The sequence below is a fragment of the Sparus aurata genome, chromosome 6 (genome assembly GCF_900880675.1).
Source record: "Sparus aurata chromosome 6, fSpaAur1.1, whole genome shotgun sequence".
Taxonomy (NCBI): Eukaryota; Metazoa; Chordata; class Actinopteri; order Spariformes; family Sparidae; genus Sparus; species Sparus aurata.
The window spans coordinates 27,190,509-27,207,456 of NC_044192.1; the positions used below are offsets into that span (position 1 = coordinate 27,190,509).

Sequence of the window (16,948 nt, forward strand, 5' to 3'; positions counted from 1 at the left end):
CAGGGTTCATACTGTTATCAGGAGGTGTGAAGGTCAGACAGACTCTTCTGTCTTTGAAGGGCATCGGAGTGACGGACTCTGTCGACGCTCGTACATCCCAGCAGCCACTTACATCCATCCCCTGAGAGAAATGACAATGGAAGTGTGTGTGTGTGTGTGTGTGTGTGCTGGCAAGAGGCAGATCAGACAGGAAGTGCACCAATCAGTGCTGGGTTAGTTTGTATTGATTCCTGTTTTGTGTCTTCTGTAACACACAGTATCAGTCCAGATTTCAGGCAAATCATAATGTGGTTCTGGTTATCTTTTAACAGACACCATACTTATGTTATTAACCTTTTCAACAAAAATCTACAAAAGGCCTCTCATGCTGTTGTTTACTGTTACTGATGCTGATAAAAAAGGAGGTATGATTTGGCAACAGTGAAATATAGTGGTCAAGATTTCTTACAAAACAAATGTATAATTCTCAACTCCAGTAATCTGTGCAGAAATGTTGATTAGGCTGATAACGAAGAGACATAAACACAAAAAGGCTTTTTTGTCATGTTTATCGCTGCCATTATGACTTTACTACCACAGAGAAGAAACATCAACAAGTAGACCGAAATGTGTTTTATAGCATCTGTACACATTCATCCAGCTGTGCAACTCTACAGGCCATAACAAAGTCTGCAACCAATGAATGTCTTATTAATCTTCTGAGTATTGTATCAATGAGTTGATTAGTTTATAAAATGTCAGAGAAATGACCCAAAGATATTAAGTTTATAGAGGAAAACAATAAAAGCTAACAATTGAGAAGCTGCAGCCACAGAAGGTTTCCAATGTTTGCCTTAAAATGAATTGACATGATTCATCAGCCAAAAGAATGGTTGCTGATGAATTTCTTGTCAATCAATTAACGAACCAACCGACCATTTTAGCTTTGTGTTTTACCATAAAATCATAGCCAGCAGAAGTCAGTCTACTTCTGAATCAATACAGCAAATATTCACTATCATTCAATTATATTAGATAGGGAAGTGTGCAACGTAGCACGATGAACTTACAGTGATATAAAAGTGCTTTAGAGTGAATTATCACTAGTGATGGCAAAATAACTCTGTATCCAATTAGTGTACTTAAGTACAAATTTGAAGTACAAGTACTTTCCTTGAGTCTTCTTCTGTTCCTGCCACGTTCTACCTCCACTCCATTACATTTCAAAGGGTAATATTGTACTTTTTAATTCATTACATGTATTTGACTTTATACTCTATCTTTAGTTTTTGCATATAAGATTTAAGAAGAGCTCATGAAATATGATGCTGTTTTATAAAATTAACTACCAAACTGTATGAACACAAGCAAAGCCAAAATGATTAGTCGACTGACAAAATATACACTGTCAACTACTTTGATAATCATTTGGGATTTTCATGACAAATTCATTGAAAGTTTCAGCTTTGAATATGTGAGGATTTGCTGCTTTTCCTTTCAATTAATTCCATATTTTGTATTTCATATAAATGAATAATTTTGAAGTTTGTACACATGATTGGACAACACAAGTATTGAAAATACATCAGTTTGTGACTGTAGTTGTTATTATCATCAGAATTTTTTACAAACCAGACTGTCAATCTATTAGTAGTTAAAATTGGAGATTAAAGAAAGAAATTAAATGTATCATTCGTTGCAGTCAAGCTCAAAATTTGCACCAACTCATCCAACTACAACAGTAAAATCCTGTTTTCATATCAATGCATGAGTAATAATAATTAAATGATATATGATAGTAGCATATTTCTGCATCAAGTATGTTAAAGTTTTACAAACTTTAACTTTAAACAACATTATGTCACTTTTGACCTTAAACTAACAGCTTTAGAATGATTTTTTGGAAACAGCATCTTTTATCAGGGTGGCTCACTATCTCAGCCACTCCGCCCCCATCACTTGTTTCTGCACTATGTAACTTCAGTGAGAGTGTAAGATCACAGCGTTACACACACGTTTACTTCAACAAACAATTTTTCAACACAACACTGTCTTAATGAGGTTTGTTTGTAGTCGTTACCTACAGAACTGGGCTTTGTGTTTACAACAGTGTTGTTGCATTCGGAAATTGTGAGGGGTGCCAAATTGCCATAAAAGCCAATTTCTACATAATGTTGCTTTAAATATTTAGATGATTTTGATTTAGTTTATGGTTTTGAGGTGTGGTCTGTCGGTCGGACAAAACAAGCATTGTGAAGGTTGTTCATCGGTGACGGCATTCCTCACTATTTTTACTAACCAACTATCGACTGATTTGTGGTTGAAATACAAATCATTAGTTGTTATCCAGTACAAATGTACTCCACCTCATCCAGCTACAAATCTAAAATCTTGCTTTTATAGTAATGTATGAGTTATAATAATCTGATATAAATGTCACAAGGTCACATTTTTCTCTTTAATACTTAAAGCACATGACATTTTTAGTGTTGTTGTAGTACTTTTATTTAAGAAAATAATCCACCTCTGGTTTTGTCAGAAAGTCTTTTGGAGAAAAAAAATCTTTGAAAGAAAACAACAACTGCTCACTCTAGTGGAGGAAAAGCTTTATACACACACACACACACACACACACACACACGCACACACACACACACACACACACACACACACACACACACACACTTAAGGGTTGATCCACACAAGCATAGCAATACAAACACACACACACACACACACACACACACACACACACACACGGTCCCTCTCTTGGCCACCAGAGGGCCACCTTGCGCTGCGCAGAGGCAGAGTGGGAGAGAGCAGGAAGAGGATAACATCACCGGTGAGTCAACTCTTCCCTGGGCTGCGGGGTGTGTCATTTCATGCAAAAAAAAAAAAAAAGAAAAAGCAAAAGCAAAAAGCAAAATCCAGTTTGAAGCCTCTTCCTGCACAGAAGTCAGCCTAACATGACGATTTCAGCACAGAAATACACGGACATGTCCTCATAAGCACTGGATCACACAGTAGAAGCAATTTTATCGATCTGTAGGTCACAGCTGCCCCTGTGTCTTATGATCTCATATGTGTGTGTAAATGTGCAGGTTATTTTACCGTGTTACTGTGTGTGGAGCAGTGTAAATGAACATCATGTGTGATATCTAACCTCTCCCTCTGCAAGACCTTACTTGCAGCTCTATCTTAAACACGCACTCTCACAGCTGGGCTGCACACTAAACATTAAGTTTGTGCCAGCTCTGATCAATCATCACACGCCGGAGAAGTGTTTTTCAGCGGGAGGGGCAACTTATTATTGCTCTGAGGGGCAGATCAGCCTACTCTGATTCCCCAAAAACAACTGAGGAGCGAGGGCGCAGAGGGACACTTTAAAAAGTTAATCTGTCCGCGTTTTGAAGATGCCACAAAAAAAGAAAAGCCACGGTCAGCACAAGGGCGCCAAGGAGGTCAAAGAAGTGAGTTGTTCTTTCTTTCTTTCTTTCTTTCTGGGGGAGGGTTAGGATGCATCAGATTGCGTCTGAGGATTTAAAAAACACACACACACAAATGGCTTCTTCCAAGACAACACCGCTAAGTTTGCAGGAGTTTGGACTCTTCCCGTGCGTATTTTGGAGTGGATGTGCCGAATGTGATGGCTGCTGCATCATTAACCCGTTTTGCCCCACTGGCAACAATTGTTGCCGAAGTGTATCACTGTCATTTTCTACTCATTATAAAAAATCTCAAAGGTACTTATGCAACTTTTTCCACTTATATGCTAGTAGACAACTTAGACAAAAGTTTTATTTTATAAAAAATTGTTTCCAAGTGCTTCCTATCACATGACATCATCTGCTTCCTGCTACTTCTGACTGAAGACATGGTTGATGCAAATCCTCCTGGAAAGAGGCAATTTTCATAAATTTCTTATGATTTTCCCCCCAAACATGTTTATAATTATTTAATCATTTAAGTCTCTAGATTAACCCTCCCCCAAAAAATTTTACCTGGGATGAATATTCTTTTGTTCATGGGCTTATTTCTGTGAGTGGCAACAAAAGTTGCTAGTGGGCACATAGCTTGTCGCTAACTAAAGGAAAACACTGTCTGTAGGATTGCTCATAATTAACTTATTTCAAATTGAAGAATGATGTACAACGGCTCATTTTAGTCCTCTTAGAATACTCTTCCTAGCTAAATAAATTCACAGGTATTCAAGGCCTGTGTCTATGGGATTTTTAGGCGGTCGCCACCCCCTCGTGGCCCAATTGTTGAAAAACGCATGCTAAAGTGCCCTTTTGGGAGCCAAAACGCAGGCTAAAGTGCCCTCTTGGGAGCCAAAACAATCACTAAAGTGACCTCTTGGGAGCCAAAATGCATGCTAAAGTGCCCTCTTGCTTGGCAAAACACACTAAACTGGCATCTTGGCTGGTTTAAAAATGATAAACTGCCCTCTTAGGTGGCAAAAATGTGCGCTAAACTGCCCTCTTGGGAGCAAAAACGCACGCTAAAGTGTCCTCTTTGGAGCCAAAACAAGCACTAAAGTGTCCTCTTGGGAGCCAAAATGCATGCTTAAGTGTCCTCTTGCTTGGCAAAACACAATAAACTGCCCCCTTGGCTGGTTAAAACATGATAAACTGCCCTCTTGGGTGGCAAGAATGCGCGCTAAAGTGCCCTCTTGGGAGCCAAAACGCACGCTAAAGTGCCCTCTTCAGTGGCGAGAACGCGCTGTATTTTCACCCCTGCCCTTCGAAAAGTCTGTGCACGCCACTGCTGAGATGTATATCTGATAAAAAAGGTTATTTTAAATAAAGAAACTAGTTCAAATTGTTTGTTTTGAATTTTATACAGGGGGAACCAAGGTTTGAACCATGATCATTAGCTACCTTCCTGGGATGGTAATATCCATTGGTATCCATGTACAGTTTTATATATATTTTTCTTGTTTTACACCCCCCACCCCCCCTCCATCTTTTTGTTATTATTCATTGTGACTATATTATTATTTTGTTATTACTATATTATTATTATTATTATTATTATTTCTATGTTATTATTACGTGACATTTGACCTAGTGACAAGCTGTGTGCCCACTGGCAACAATTGTTGCCAGTCATAAAAATGCTATTTTCTTCAAAACTAAGTACAAAATGGAAAAAATAAATACATAACATGATTCAGAGGGACTCAACTGATAAAATGATATGCCTTACAAATCTGGAAAAAATCTGGGCACAAATGGGTTAACCTCGACTGTGTGGCTTGGCATCGTCGGTTAGTCGACGCTGATAACATCGGCTATTATTGCGAAATGCTGGAGAGCTGGAGACGAAAAAAGTTCCTCTTTTGGAAATGTGTGTGTGTGTGGATGGTTGATGGGAGTGTGGGAGTGTTACTGGTACTGGATTAATCATGGGTTATGCGGAAGAGCAGGACGCTCTGGAGAAAGAATGAATTCACTGGAATCAGCCCAAGAAGACAATAAGTACAGACAGCTTTGTCGTAATTATCCGAAGCGTGTGTAAGTGTGTGTGTGTGTGTGTGTGTGGTGTGTGGGGAGTGGCACACCGTTTGGGGAGGCATGATAGAGTAGATCCTGCGGCGAGGACAGCAGAGAGTGGCAGTGCAGAGTTGAATCTTTGTTCCTTCGCTCCTCCTGATCCTTCATGGCGTATGCAGCATACTGGAACAGCCTTGTGAGTACATTGCTTTCCCCCCTCTTCTCTCCCTCTCTCCCCTCCGGTCCCCTCTGGCAAAACACGCTAGGGACTCTTTGTAGGTAAAACTTGGCACCTGTGTATGGAAGCTGCCTGTGTGTGCAGAAAAAAAAGCAGCACAACTAGTCTGCAAGTTATCAGGCTCTGCTGAATAGATCTGTGAAAACTTGGCATAGTCAGCAGAGGATCATTGTCAAATTGAAGTATATGAATGTAAGAGCTGTGCCCACATTGTGTCACACACACCGTGTTGATAGACAAGGGTGTGTGTGACTGTTTAAACACTCGTTTCAGCTCTGAGTTAGTTCCAGTTATTCCTCCTGGAGGTTTGGATCGGATGTTAAAGGGGCACTATGTAGTTTTGGAAAAAGTTCAAACTGTGAATTTTAATATTTACAATATTAATGAGGTAATAATATGTAAGCGAGAAATATTTTTGTTTCCATAACTGTATAAACAAGCTGTTCTCAGAGAAAAATTAGGGTGCCCAGTCACCAGGGCACCGTTTGAAGCTAGAGAAGGTGGCAGGGTCCGCCACATATAAACACGGTTAAACAGGATGAAATTGTCCTTTTAAGGTCAGTTTGTTTATTTGGGTAATTCAGACATGAAAACGAAGACAGTTTGTTTATTTAGTTTGTTTAGGCATTAGATGCATCACTTAAAGTAGATCTCTCTCCTCTGATTGTAATGTCCTCCCCAAAACTACATACTGCACCTTTAAACCATGCTCAATACCTTTATGACCAGCATCGCCGCTTTTTATTTCTTCCATTCAGTAGCAAAAGAAATGTTAAAAAAGCAACAACAGCAGCAGCAACGAGATGTTAAGGAAAGCTTTTCCGTCACATGCTAAATGAATAGAGCTCCAACACAATAGCTTTCTTTCTCGCTGCATCCTGTGACAGACGTCCCCATTGAATTTGCAGCCAAAATCGCATTCTCGAAGCCTGTGCGCCTCCAATAACAAGCTGGTGGGTGTGTGTTGTTTGTGTGTGTAGAAAGGTGGAGCAGCTGCTTCCCAGCCTGAAGTCCATCACGGCAGCAGGTTCTCAGCCTACGACCCTTCTGCACGGTCCTGCTATGGCAAGGTACTGACTTCCCCTCCTCCCGCCGCCTCACAGATGCACGGCGAAACCGGAGAAGGGGAATTTATTTTGCTTCTGACAGAATCCTGCAAGGCTGATTATTCTTTTAGGGCTTCTTGATGAGTTTAAGTTTCAATTTAAGTGCTGTTGAAGAGAGATCGAAAAAACCGCGGGCTCACTTGATAAGCAGGCAGGATTGAAGTTGATTTTTTCGATGAAATGTTTAAGACGGTATAACTCTGTAACTGTTGGTGTCATGTGAATTGTAGGACCTTGACAAGGAGGGTTGCACATCAGATATGTACGACTATATGCATTTGCATTCCTGCGTATGACTGCATATTGCTCTGAAGTCAAATGACAGGGCAGTATATACATCTGTGAAGATAGCTCTTAGTTTAGTTTGTGTTTGTCTCCCTCTGCTGAGCTCAGTCACTGCCTGAGAATCCCTGAGCTGGTGAAAAAAACCTGAATCCTCAGAAAAGAGCTGCTCACCTGTGAACCTGCAGCCTGGGAAAGTTGTCGGTGCGTTCAGTCTTGTTGCTGATGATAATGAAGAGGTGTGGTAACCACAAAATCTTAAGATTCCTGCCCTTTTTTTCCTCCACAACGCCAAATATCCAACCACCGACTGTTCAGAGTGAGTTTAGAGTCTTACAGAGAAATAGCCCCCAGACAATGCCGCCTTTGTTCTCATTGAGCAATTAGACTTCATTATCTTTAGCATCTACTATTATCTTTATGAGTATAAACGTTAATCTTAACGAAGAATCATCTTCAACTTTTCAGAAGACGTTTTTCTAAGATCGTCTTCAGACTTTCAACTTGACGAAAAACTCTTGCCTAACTCGAAAAATATACTTCCTGAAAATTATTTTTTTTTTTACAATGATGTAAAAGATGTATTTGCAGATGGCTATAGAGATATTAGACTGGTGTAGAGTCCTTGCATTATTTCTAGGAGCAGGTCTCTACAGCACGTAAGTGGATGTGTGAGATGGTGATGGTCAGAGTCTCTGGATGTATGAACTGCTGAGCTGCTGTAGTATGACATGAGTCTAAATATAAAGAAGAGCGCCACTCTACCCGTGGAGTCCAGTTACAGATGCACATTAACCTGGCAGTGCAAAGTCATTGATGCATTTGCATGCTGGTCATGCATTTAACTAACTGTGTACTGTTGGGTAACGCTCCAATTTTAAATGTTAATCTACACTATCTGTCACTATTCTTTCTTTCTTTCTTTTTCTTTCTTTCTTTCTTTCTTTTTCTTTCTTTCTTTCTTTCTTTCTTTCTTTCTTTCTTTCTGTGTGAGATCAGATTAATTAATTAGATTAATCTTTTTATGCAAATCCCAAAAGATTTTTTTTTATTTGCAACACCACCGCAGGCCAAACAAGTGATACAAGTTTAAGGTAGATCTTTGGGAGGTTACAGCAGAAGACGCCTGTTTCCCATGGCAGCTAGTTTTACAGGCTGGGTCATTTGGCACGTCGCATCAACAAAGGTGTGTCTGTGTGTGTCTGTGGGGGCTTGTGCCAACGCCCATATGTGCATGTGGAGGCATGTACATTATCAGATGTCTATTGCAACATGTACAGTACGTTGATACAAGTGTGTGCCTGTGATGCACATACTATGTTCGCCTTTTTCCTTTCTGAAGTCATCGGCTACAGAAGAACGATGCAAACTTGTATGACTTCATTCCATTGCTGTGTGAACAAACTGGCGGGTCAGATGTAAAGCAGGAGATATGTTCGAAGTCTAAGTCGCACTACGGGTAATGTAAGGCACCACGTTTTTGAAGAGCAGTCCACCGGTCAAGCGTTGCACTCCCACAGCACTGTTGGACTCGTTGTGGACATTAAAAAAAAAACAAACGATCAAAATCTAAAAAAAAGAAACCAGAGACCAGAGATAACCTGCCTGAATCTGTCCACTTATTCTTCTTCCTTTTCAAAACCTGACGCCTACATTTCCCACGATGCAACCTAGCCACTGAGTGACATCACTGAAGGCCCTTTACCAAGTTGTATGCAGTTTCCTCCACAGAGGGCTCTGTATTATTTTTTTGGCCCTCTGTTACAGTAAATAGAAAAGCTTTGAGTTGCAAATGAAACAAGACATTTGAGGACATCATCCCGGGCTTTGTGAAATACTGATCCACATTTCTAACCATTTCTTCTTCTTCTTCTTCTTCTTTTTTCTCAATCAAAGGTGTAATATGTAAGAGCTGGCCACATGTTGATTTCATACTCAAAACAAATAGAGGGCAGCATGTCACTAGAGGACCTGCTAACTGCTGCCTAATGAAAATGCTTAGCTGGTTAGTTCAGTTAGGCGTGGCGCTAGCTGTCTGCATTCAGAGCTCGATCTTTATACAGCGAGCACAGGAGCTTTGGACAAGGAAATACTGGGGCTAGCTAGTTGGCATGCTAACCTCAGTATATATTGCTGCAACATATTACATCAATGTCATCATGTCAAAACTGTTATTTCTTCAGATTTTGGTGATCATTTCGCGTTAATTTGGGATGAAGTCGTTTATATTGCACCTTTCATTCACACTTTACTGTCAAATAGGCATTCATATATTTTATCACCACAACAGATATATTTTTTGGTCATCCATGTGCACTGTAGGTCTTAATTCTGCCATTCAGGCTCAGGTTGGTATAGCACCGACGGTGGTGTGAATTCTTTTTTGCATCCTTGAACCCTGCCACGTGGCGCGCTGAAAGGGGACAGCGCCAAGCTCCACCTGGACACTTGTTCAACCACAAACAGGAGTTTCATGTCTGGCCGGTTTCAGCTCATTAATAGCGCGGCACATTATTCTGCAGAGGTGTGCAACTTAAACACTTGCAGCTAAAAGGCTCGCAGACTGATTCCATTGCATTGACTCACTCAAAGACAGTATTGTCTGCGCACCCCACCCGAGGGCTGCCCAGAGGGACACACAATCCACCCAAGTCATAGGAGAGGTGAACGCCTCAGAACTATGAGTGGAATTGCAGTTTGCACTCGCTCTGATGTGAAAGACGGGAAAACAATAGGAGACAAGTATTGACTCTGGATACACCTGAGTGTACTTGTTCCACACATTTAACATGTGGAGGGCAATGTTGTCTTTTGCGTTGTTCAAATAAAACATCTCTCTTCTAAAAAAGTTATGTGGGTTCAGAAAGCCAACACCCAAGCCTTGAGCTTCAGCAAATCTATTACTCACGGGCTCTGTAGGAGCACTCCCTACATTCTTGTTTCCTATATACACTGATTAATGATGAAATCCCACAGATAGGAACCTCACATTGGCTGCGCCGGTGACCTTTCACCCATTTCGACCTGCTGACCAGATGTTCTAATAATCATGGTTTAATCAATACCCTCCCCTGACACTATTCCTCAGAACAGTCTCGTCTCTCTTGGCAGTTACTTGACGCAGATGTCATATAAAATGTTCCCCTCCCTTGATTCTCAGAGGCAATCAGGCGGCCGCGTTGGTTGCACAAGCTCTCCTGTATTGCTGCGTGTAGTGTGTACATAGGCATGTGTGCGTGTCTGCCGTGCCTGTGTGTGCTCAGCTCACAGACGTGGGTGTGTGTTGATAAGTAACTCGTCTCATATAAAAGTTTTAGATGGCAGCACACTGCAAAAAATAGTTCCACGCATCTGCACATGCATGCACATTTTCATGCACGTGTGTGTGTGTGTGTGTGTGTGTGTGTGTGTGTTAGAGCTGTATCCGTTTCTCCTGAGAAGCAGCTCAGATGTGGCCCCTTACCAGGTTGACGGGTGTCAGTCCACGGTCAGCTCACTTCCCTTTATAGCCCAGAGAGTTACGGCCCGGCCTCTTGTGACTACCACATCTGAGCCCCCCCCTTCCCTCCCTCCTCGCCTCTGCTCCACGACCACACCCCCCTCCAGTCCCTCCCCCTTCTCCCTCTCCCTCCCTTTCCCGTTCCCTTGCCTGTGCGCTGGAAACATGCTGCAAGCCGACAGACAAGGCAGAGGCTGACAGACACATACACAAACACAGAGACGTTTTGGAGGCACTTTCAACCAACATGGGCCAGATACTGAGCTGGATCCGAGGCCCACGGGACGCCCCGGCCCTGCGGGATGTGGCCGTGGAGGAGCAGGTGTGTTGAGATGTGTGCGTGTGTCTTATGTGTGTGTGCTTGTGCGTCGGTATGTGCTGTAAGTGTCCACGTGTGTTTTGTTTTGCTCATGTAAGTCAGCCTGTAAGTTGAAATGGACGTGCATTAGCAATGCGGCTGTCCTTGTTACTTCTGTTGGTCTGGTACGTGCTGTGCGTTAAACAAAGGACTTATAGGGGAAACTCGCATAAGGAGGAAAACTGTCTTGGCTTTAGTCCAAGTGCGACCTCCCTCCCTCCCTCCCTCACTCTCTGTGCTGGAATGTGAGACTGCCGGTCAGTCTCCACCAGTTCAGAGTCAGAGTTTGTGGTTCATAGTAGTCAGATATTAAAACCAAGGCTTGGACGAGGCCTGCCCTGGTCTCTACCTGCTGCGACAGGCTCTCTGAGTGCATAAATACTTGTTAGTGATGGTTGTTTCAAATGACATGCTCTTGAGAATATTTTCTAATTTGATTGTCATTAAAAAGGAACAATAAGTTCTGTGTTTTTCCGAACAGGGGTAATAGTTTTTAGGTGTTGCCCGACTAGCATTCCCCTGTGACAATCTGCAGCGAGATCATGCAATCTGAAAAGGGTGTGTAGCTATCCTGAGCATGTGTGTCCATGTGTACACACGCTCTTTCTCTATTGTTTTTTAAAGAATGAAGAGATCTCCTATTTTTCTTTGCACAACTTAAAAACGACTATAGCCTCGCGGTCACTGTCACAGTTTCACACAGAGAAGGTGGCTGTGTGCTGATTTTTGACAGATCTGCAGTCGATGTCATTTCTTTGTTATCAGGGCTGAGATAATGTGCTCTGAGTCACTTTATGTGCTGAAGGTTAAATAGCAAATTATCCCTGGGAGGAGGACTGCTCACAGATAGCCTTCAGATTTTTGCTGGGAGGTTTTTTTGTCGTGTTTTATGGACAAAAATCTTCCCACTAGTGGACTGCAGCAGTCTGCCTCCCCTACATCTCACTGTCCTCTGGAACCATTATCATGACAGGAAATAGCCACTGGGGAAACACATCAGAACAAAAATGACAAGACAACAATTGAACACTTACACACACGTCTGAAAGGTTTCCCTTATTGTCAAACACACACATCCATTAGGAGCTTAGTGGATGTTGTACTCATCAGTCTTGACAACTGACACTTGTGTTTGCATTCTGTGATACAAGGCAGTTGTTTCAACATGGCAGTGGATTTATAACAGATTAATCATTTACATCACATACTACAGCTTTCATTCAAAATCTACGGAGAACAACTCTTTCAATACCTATTAACTAAAAAGTTTTGTAAGTACAGTAGGACTGTTTTAGTACAGTCCTTAAGGTGTAATGTAAATGTTAGATTATCAGTTGAAAACGTTAGAAAATTAGATAAATTGTCAACAGAATGTGATATAGGGAACTATATTGTGTAGCAGACATATTTACTGAAGTTAGCATGCTAACCAGCTAGTCATGACCCACCACGGTCCAAAGCAACTGTGATAACCAATGTAAACAACAACATTCCACCGGTGCTTCGGGGTCCCAGTCCCAACTGCTAGCTGCACAGCTAACTCAGCTAACTAGCTAACTGGTGATATGCGAACCAATATTTGTTTTGAGTGTGAATTAAACAGGTGGTCAATTCTCACAAATTGCACCTTAACATAAGTGAAAGTAAGGGTAAAAAGTGTGCATTCATAATTCTGACTTAGTTAATGCAGCTATAATCAATGTTTTCATAATAACGATGTATCAAATGTGACAACTTTCAAAGTGCTCGGAGTGATGAACCTACAGTTTATTTAATGTTTTGGTTCATGCTCTTTTGTCTCATAAAAAACCCTCTGTACACTGCTCAGGATCCGACCACTTAAAAGACCCAGTTAACGACTAGCTAGTGAACAATAACAGCTAAATACCTGATATGTCCCTCTGTAGAGTTGGTAGAGACCAAAGACAGAGCTAAAAGAGAGAATATTGAACTTTCAATCACCAGGTGGCCAAATATCGGACTCCAGATAAACCATAAAGTTGTCCCGTAACAACTGGACGTCTAAATAAGCAACCGTTTGCAAACAAGTAATTTACATTGTGTGTTCAGAAATGAAAGTGTATTATTGGGTGTACCTGAACCATGTCCTGATGCACCTAAATGAAAACTTAAGGCGCATTAGTCAACCGGTGTACAAATTTAGTCCGGAGCCATGCATAGCAACTTCACAGATGATGATAGGTCAACAGTATTACGAATACAAATGTACAAATACGAATTACAAATTACGAATTAAAATGGAAACACTCACTGGTTGTTGTCAATTTACTGGCCTGGAGCACAAAGATGTTCTGATGAGTCATTTGATCGAATGAGAGCATGATGTCATTTCACATTTAGACCACTTTTAGGCAATGACAGGTCAGAACTTGAATTTCCCCTTTGGCGTTCCTTGATGTCAGTAACCACGAACCAGCCGGGTCGGTTTGCAGTTTGTCATGTGCCATTTACTGAAATCCTGTCACAAGTTGTCTGGATGACGAAGTTCAATATCGTACAGCTGTATTGATGTGATGCTTCAGCACGTGGCCCTCTGTAATAAACCCTCAGGCTGTGTGTGCGCCTGTGCCAGACAGAGAGCAAGGGAACACTGTGTACATGTGAGCATAAATACACAGCCGTTTTTGTTGACACACATCCTGTGCAGCAAAATATTATCCCTCCATTTCCTGCTAAATGGGTTGGCGTTTAGCCCGCGGGGAGCCTATGTGGTATTTCCCAGCATTCAGCGGGACTTGTCAGATTTCTCGCTGCACTGTCAGTTTGGCTTGAGCTGGCTGCTGAACCAAAGTTGCTCTCAGGCTTGTTTTACATTTTTATGTCAGTTATATAAAATCGACCCTGGGAGAGTGTCCAGGCCTCTGGGCTCACCTGCTTCAGCAAGGCGTTGTTGTTCGCCACCAAACTCTTCCTGAACTCTTGTCCCGCTGTCTGTTTACATCTGACGTGCTTGAGGAAAAGCTGGCGCTTGTAGCCACATGATGTTTGTGACAAGTAAGGTAATACGTAATGAAGACCAAGTGGCTTGACGCTTACTGGAAATTGTAATGTGATATAAGGCTAGAGATTCGTGGTACAACTTCACATAAGCACATCAACAGCACAAGTAGTGGGCCAAAGTTGATGGTGGCGTTTAAGCAAGCTTGTGATTATTATGAGCTCGTTTTCAAAATGGATGACAAGTCAGTTGTGGCTCCTGTGCCCCAGAGATTTATTCAGTCCTGTCCTGTAATGTTAGGAAAACAGAGTGAGCCTTGTGTAATCTGTAGATGTACAACATAGATAAGCTTCATCTAACTGACAGTAGATATGATAGGAAGGTGGAGACGGGTCCAGATTGTCTCGTGTGTGTTTCTAATGTGGGATGATGCGTGGGTCAACAAACCAGGGGGAAAGTGCAGTGCTAAATTTAGAAAATGGAACGTGGACATGCAGCTGGGCACAGGACATCTATAGTTTAGTAAGTGTGGGGGATACTGATTGACAGGGGGGAACCAGAGAAGGAGATCTTAACGGGTGTCACTCTTTCTATTTTCACCTAGTACCAAACTGGTTTGACTCTTCAAATTTTTTCTTTCCCTGCTGAAAAAAACAGCATAGACCAGCACCAAAACCAGCACCAAAACGCTACATATGCTGGCCTTGCTGATGAAAAGTCACTAGCAAGACCAGCATATGTTGTGTTTTGATGCTGGTCTCTGCTGTTTGTTTCGGCAGGGTTGTCACTCCTGTCATTTAGGATACCGATCACTGAAGTCATTGTTCTACAATTATATGTTTTAATGGCTAGGGGAAGGACAGGTTAGCTGTTAACTAGTGATTTTTTGAAGGAATGAAGCTGTCAGATTTACATTATTCTCCATACGGCAGTCCTGTGTTTTAGCCAATGCTAACCCAGATTAGTATTTCTTCAGCACTTGAATGCTCCATAAATCAACAGTGATTAAGATTTAAAAGATTGAAAGTTCATGAAAACCTCGAAATACATTATTACACAATGATACAGTACCCTGAAAGGTGCCATATGTAAGACAGCTGCCATTAGCTAGTTAGCTCAGCTAGCCGTGCAGCTCTACACGGTGCTCTCTAGTGCTGGTGTTGATTACTATCAGACTCTTGAGGTAAACAGTATACATATATATTTATATATATATATTAGGGCTGTCAAAGTTAACGCGTGAACTCGTTAATGCAACATCCTCTTAACGCTGTTCATTTTTTTAACACGCGATTAACGCTCGGTATTAAAAAAAAAAAAGAAAGTGTTAATGGACTTCGCGGAGGCAACCGTCTGACGCGCCTCCGCGTCGTCCATTAACTCCTGTTTATGGACACCTCGAAGGGCATTATCCCTTACAAACCTGGTGTCAGAAAGGTCTACACTGTATAATAGAACCAGACAGATGCATAGCTTGTGTTAGCAAACTGCTGCAAAATGTAGCCATCCAGCCAACATGCAGCAGCATTAGCATCTATTTGGAGTCATGTCTATGGCCACCTGATTAATAAAATATCAGTCAAATATTCATTGTCTCTTTTTAGCCCCGTTTGTGGTCTCAACCTTGTGAGGCTGCTGGATTTGATATGTGAGCTTGCAAATCTATTTTGCCGGGCTGCAAGCTATGCTCTCGTGGCTGAAAACACAGTGGCTGAACAAATCAGCATCCTATGAGGAACCACTGGCGGGTCTGGGTGTGACGCCCAGCCACACCGGCCATAAGTGCTTTTCGTTTGGGAGCAACAATGGCGGCTCCACAAGAGGGTAGCATAGATGCTGCTATAACATCAGAACTGTGGGGTCTATTTCATCTAAAGAAGAGCAAAGAATGGCACTGAGGGCTTTCCTCGATTGGAGAAGAAGTAATTGCTCTTCTGGCTACTAATTTACCAACTCGCTCTGCTGACAGTAGTGCTCTACTATCTGACCGGTTGAAGTTGTCCCATGACAGACAGTGACTGCCAAGTATTTTATTATACATTGCCGGCCCAAACAGTTCCTTGCAGAGCCTTTTTCAGTTTGTGAAACAAACCATCTGATGTGTCAGGTTAGTCTTTGGCTCTTGAGCTTCCTTGATGCTTCTGTTTCTTCTCGATCTACTAGCCAACATTGCCATGGTGCTGCCAAAGCTTGCTATGGTTATCTTCTCAGAGCTTGTGTGCTGAAATCAGCTGCCTCCTGCTGCTGGAAGCAGGGCTGGGAGAGCTGCAAGACACAACAAAACAAACCAAAAAAACAATTAGCTACAACAGGCTAAAAAACTCTGTATAGTTACGGAGCTGTAGGAACATCCCTTGTAGATTTATCTCTGCCAGTGACCCCATTACCAGCAGTGATGTCACTATCACTGAATGAATCTGGTTTGTCAAGTTATCCAGTCAACGACAAGTTCACGTGGAGAACACGGATTCCTTCTGCCAGATACTGTTCACAGTCAGACCAACCAGATTCACACAGTCTTTTACAACCTCTTGAACCTTTTGGAAAAACAAGCCTCTCTCTTTCTATCTGAGTTCTACCAGTATGTTTTCAATATAAAATGGTGTTAACTGTGATCTCTTGCCAGCAAAAGTCTACAGGCACTCCTGTGCCTTCCCACAGACTTAGTTTAAGAAACATGATACTATCAAACCTCCCACTTGGAGTTTTACTCTGAGCTCATAGAAACAGAAGCAAGAAGTTCAGACTGGTAACCAGCTTCACAGCTCTGATTGGGCAATCCCTCTGAATGGGTGGGTCCCGGCCTGCTTCATCTCATTAGTTGTCAACAAAGATAAGTGTTGCCAGGGGTGACCAAATAAGATGTTTAGATCCAGTTTTCTTAAAGAAACATGCCAACACTCTCTCTCTTTCTCTCACACACATAAACACCAAAAGAGTCAAAGACACAGAAGCTAAAGTGCAAAGCTGTTAGAGAAGATTTATTGTGAAAGGTCCCAAAACAGACACAAATATTCCTAGCGGGGAGATGC

General features: G+C 41.9%; 1 protein-coding gene across 32 annotated transcripts in view; it reads left to right on the forward strand.

The window, feature by feature from the left end:
• Positions 1-3,318: 3,318 nt before the first annotated feature.
• The window catches only part of cast (calpastatin), a 41,378-nt gene continuing 27,748 nt past the window's right edge, over positions 3,319-16,948 (forward strand). For 3 of the 32 annotated variants that reach the window (XM_030420068.1, XM_030420062.1, XM_030420073.1), the window contains exons 1-2: positions 3,339-3,449; positions 6,693-6,782. In XM_030420068.1, coding sequence (XP_030275928.1) covers positions 3,393-3,449; positions 6,693-6,782 — 147 coding nt within the window. In that variant the 5' untranslated portion in view covers positions 3,339-3,392. Of the gene's footprint in view, positions 3,450-5,312; positions 5,671-6,692; positions 6,783-10,757; positions 10,922-16,948 lie in introns of those variants that run through there. The other 29 variants (XM_030420081.1, XM_030420082.1, XM_030420054.1 and 26 more) reach the window with 21 other exon arrangements.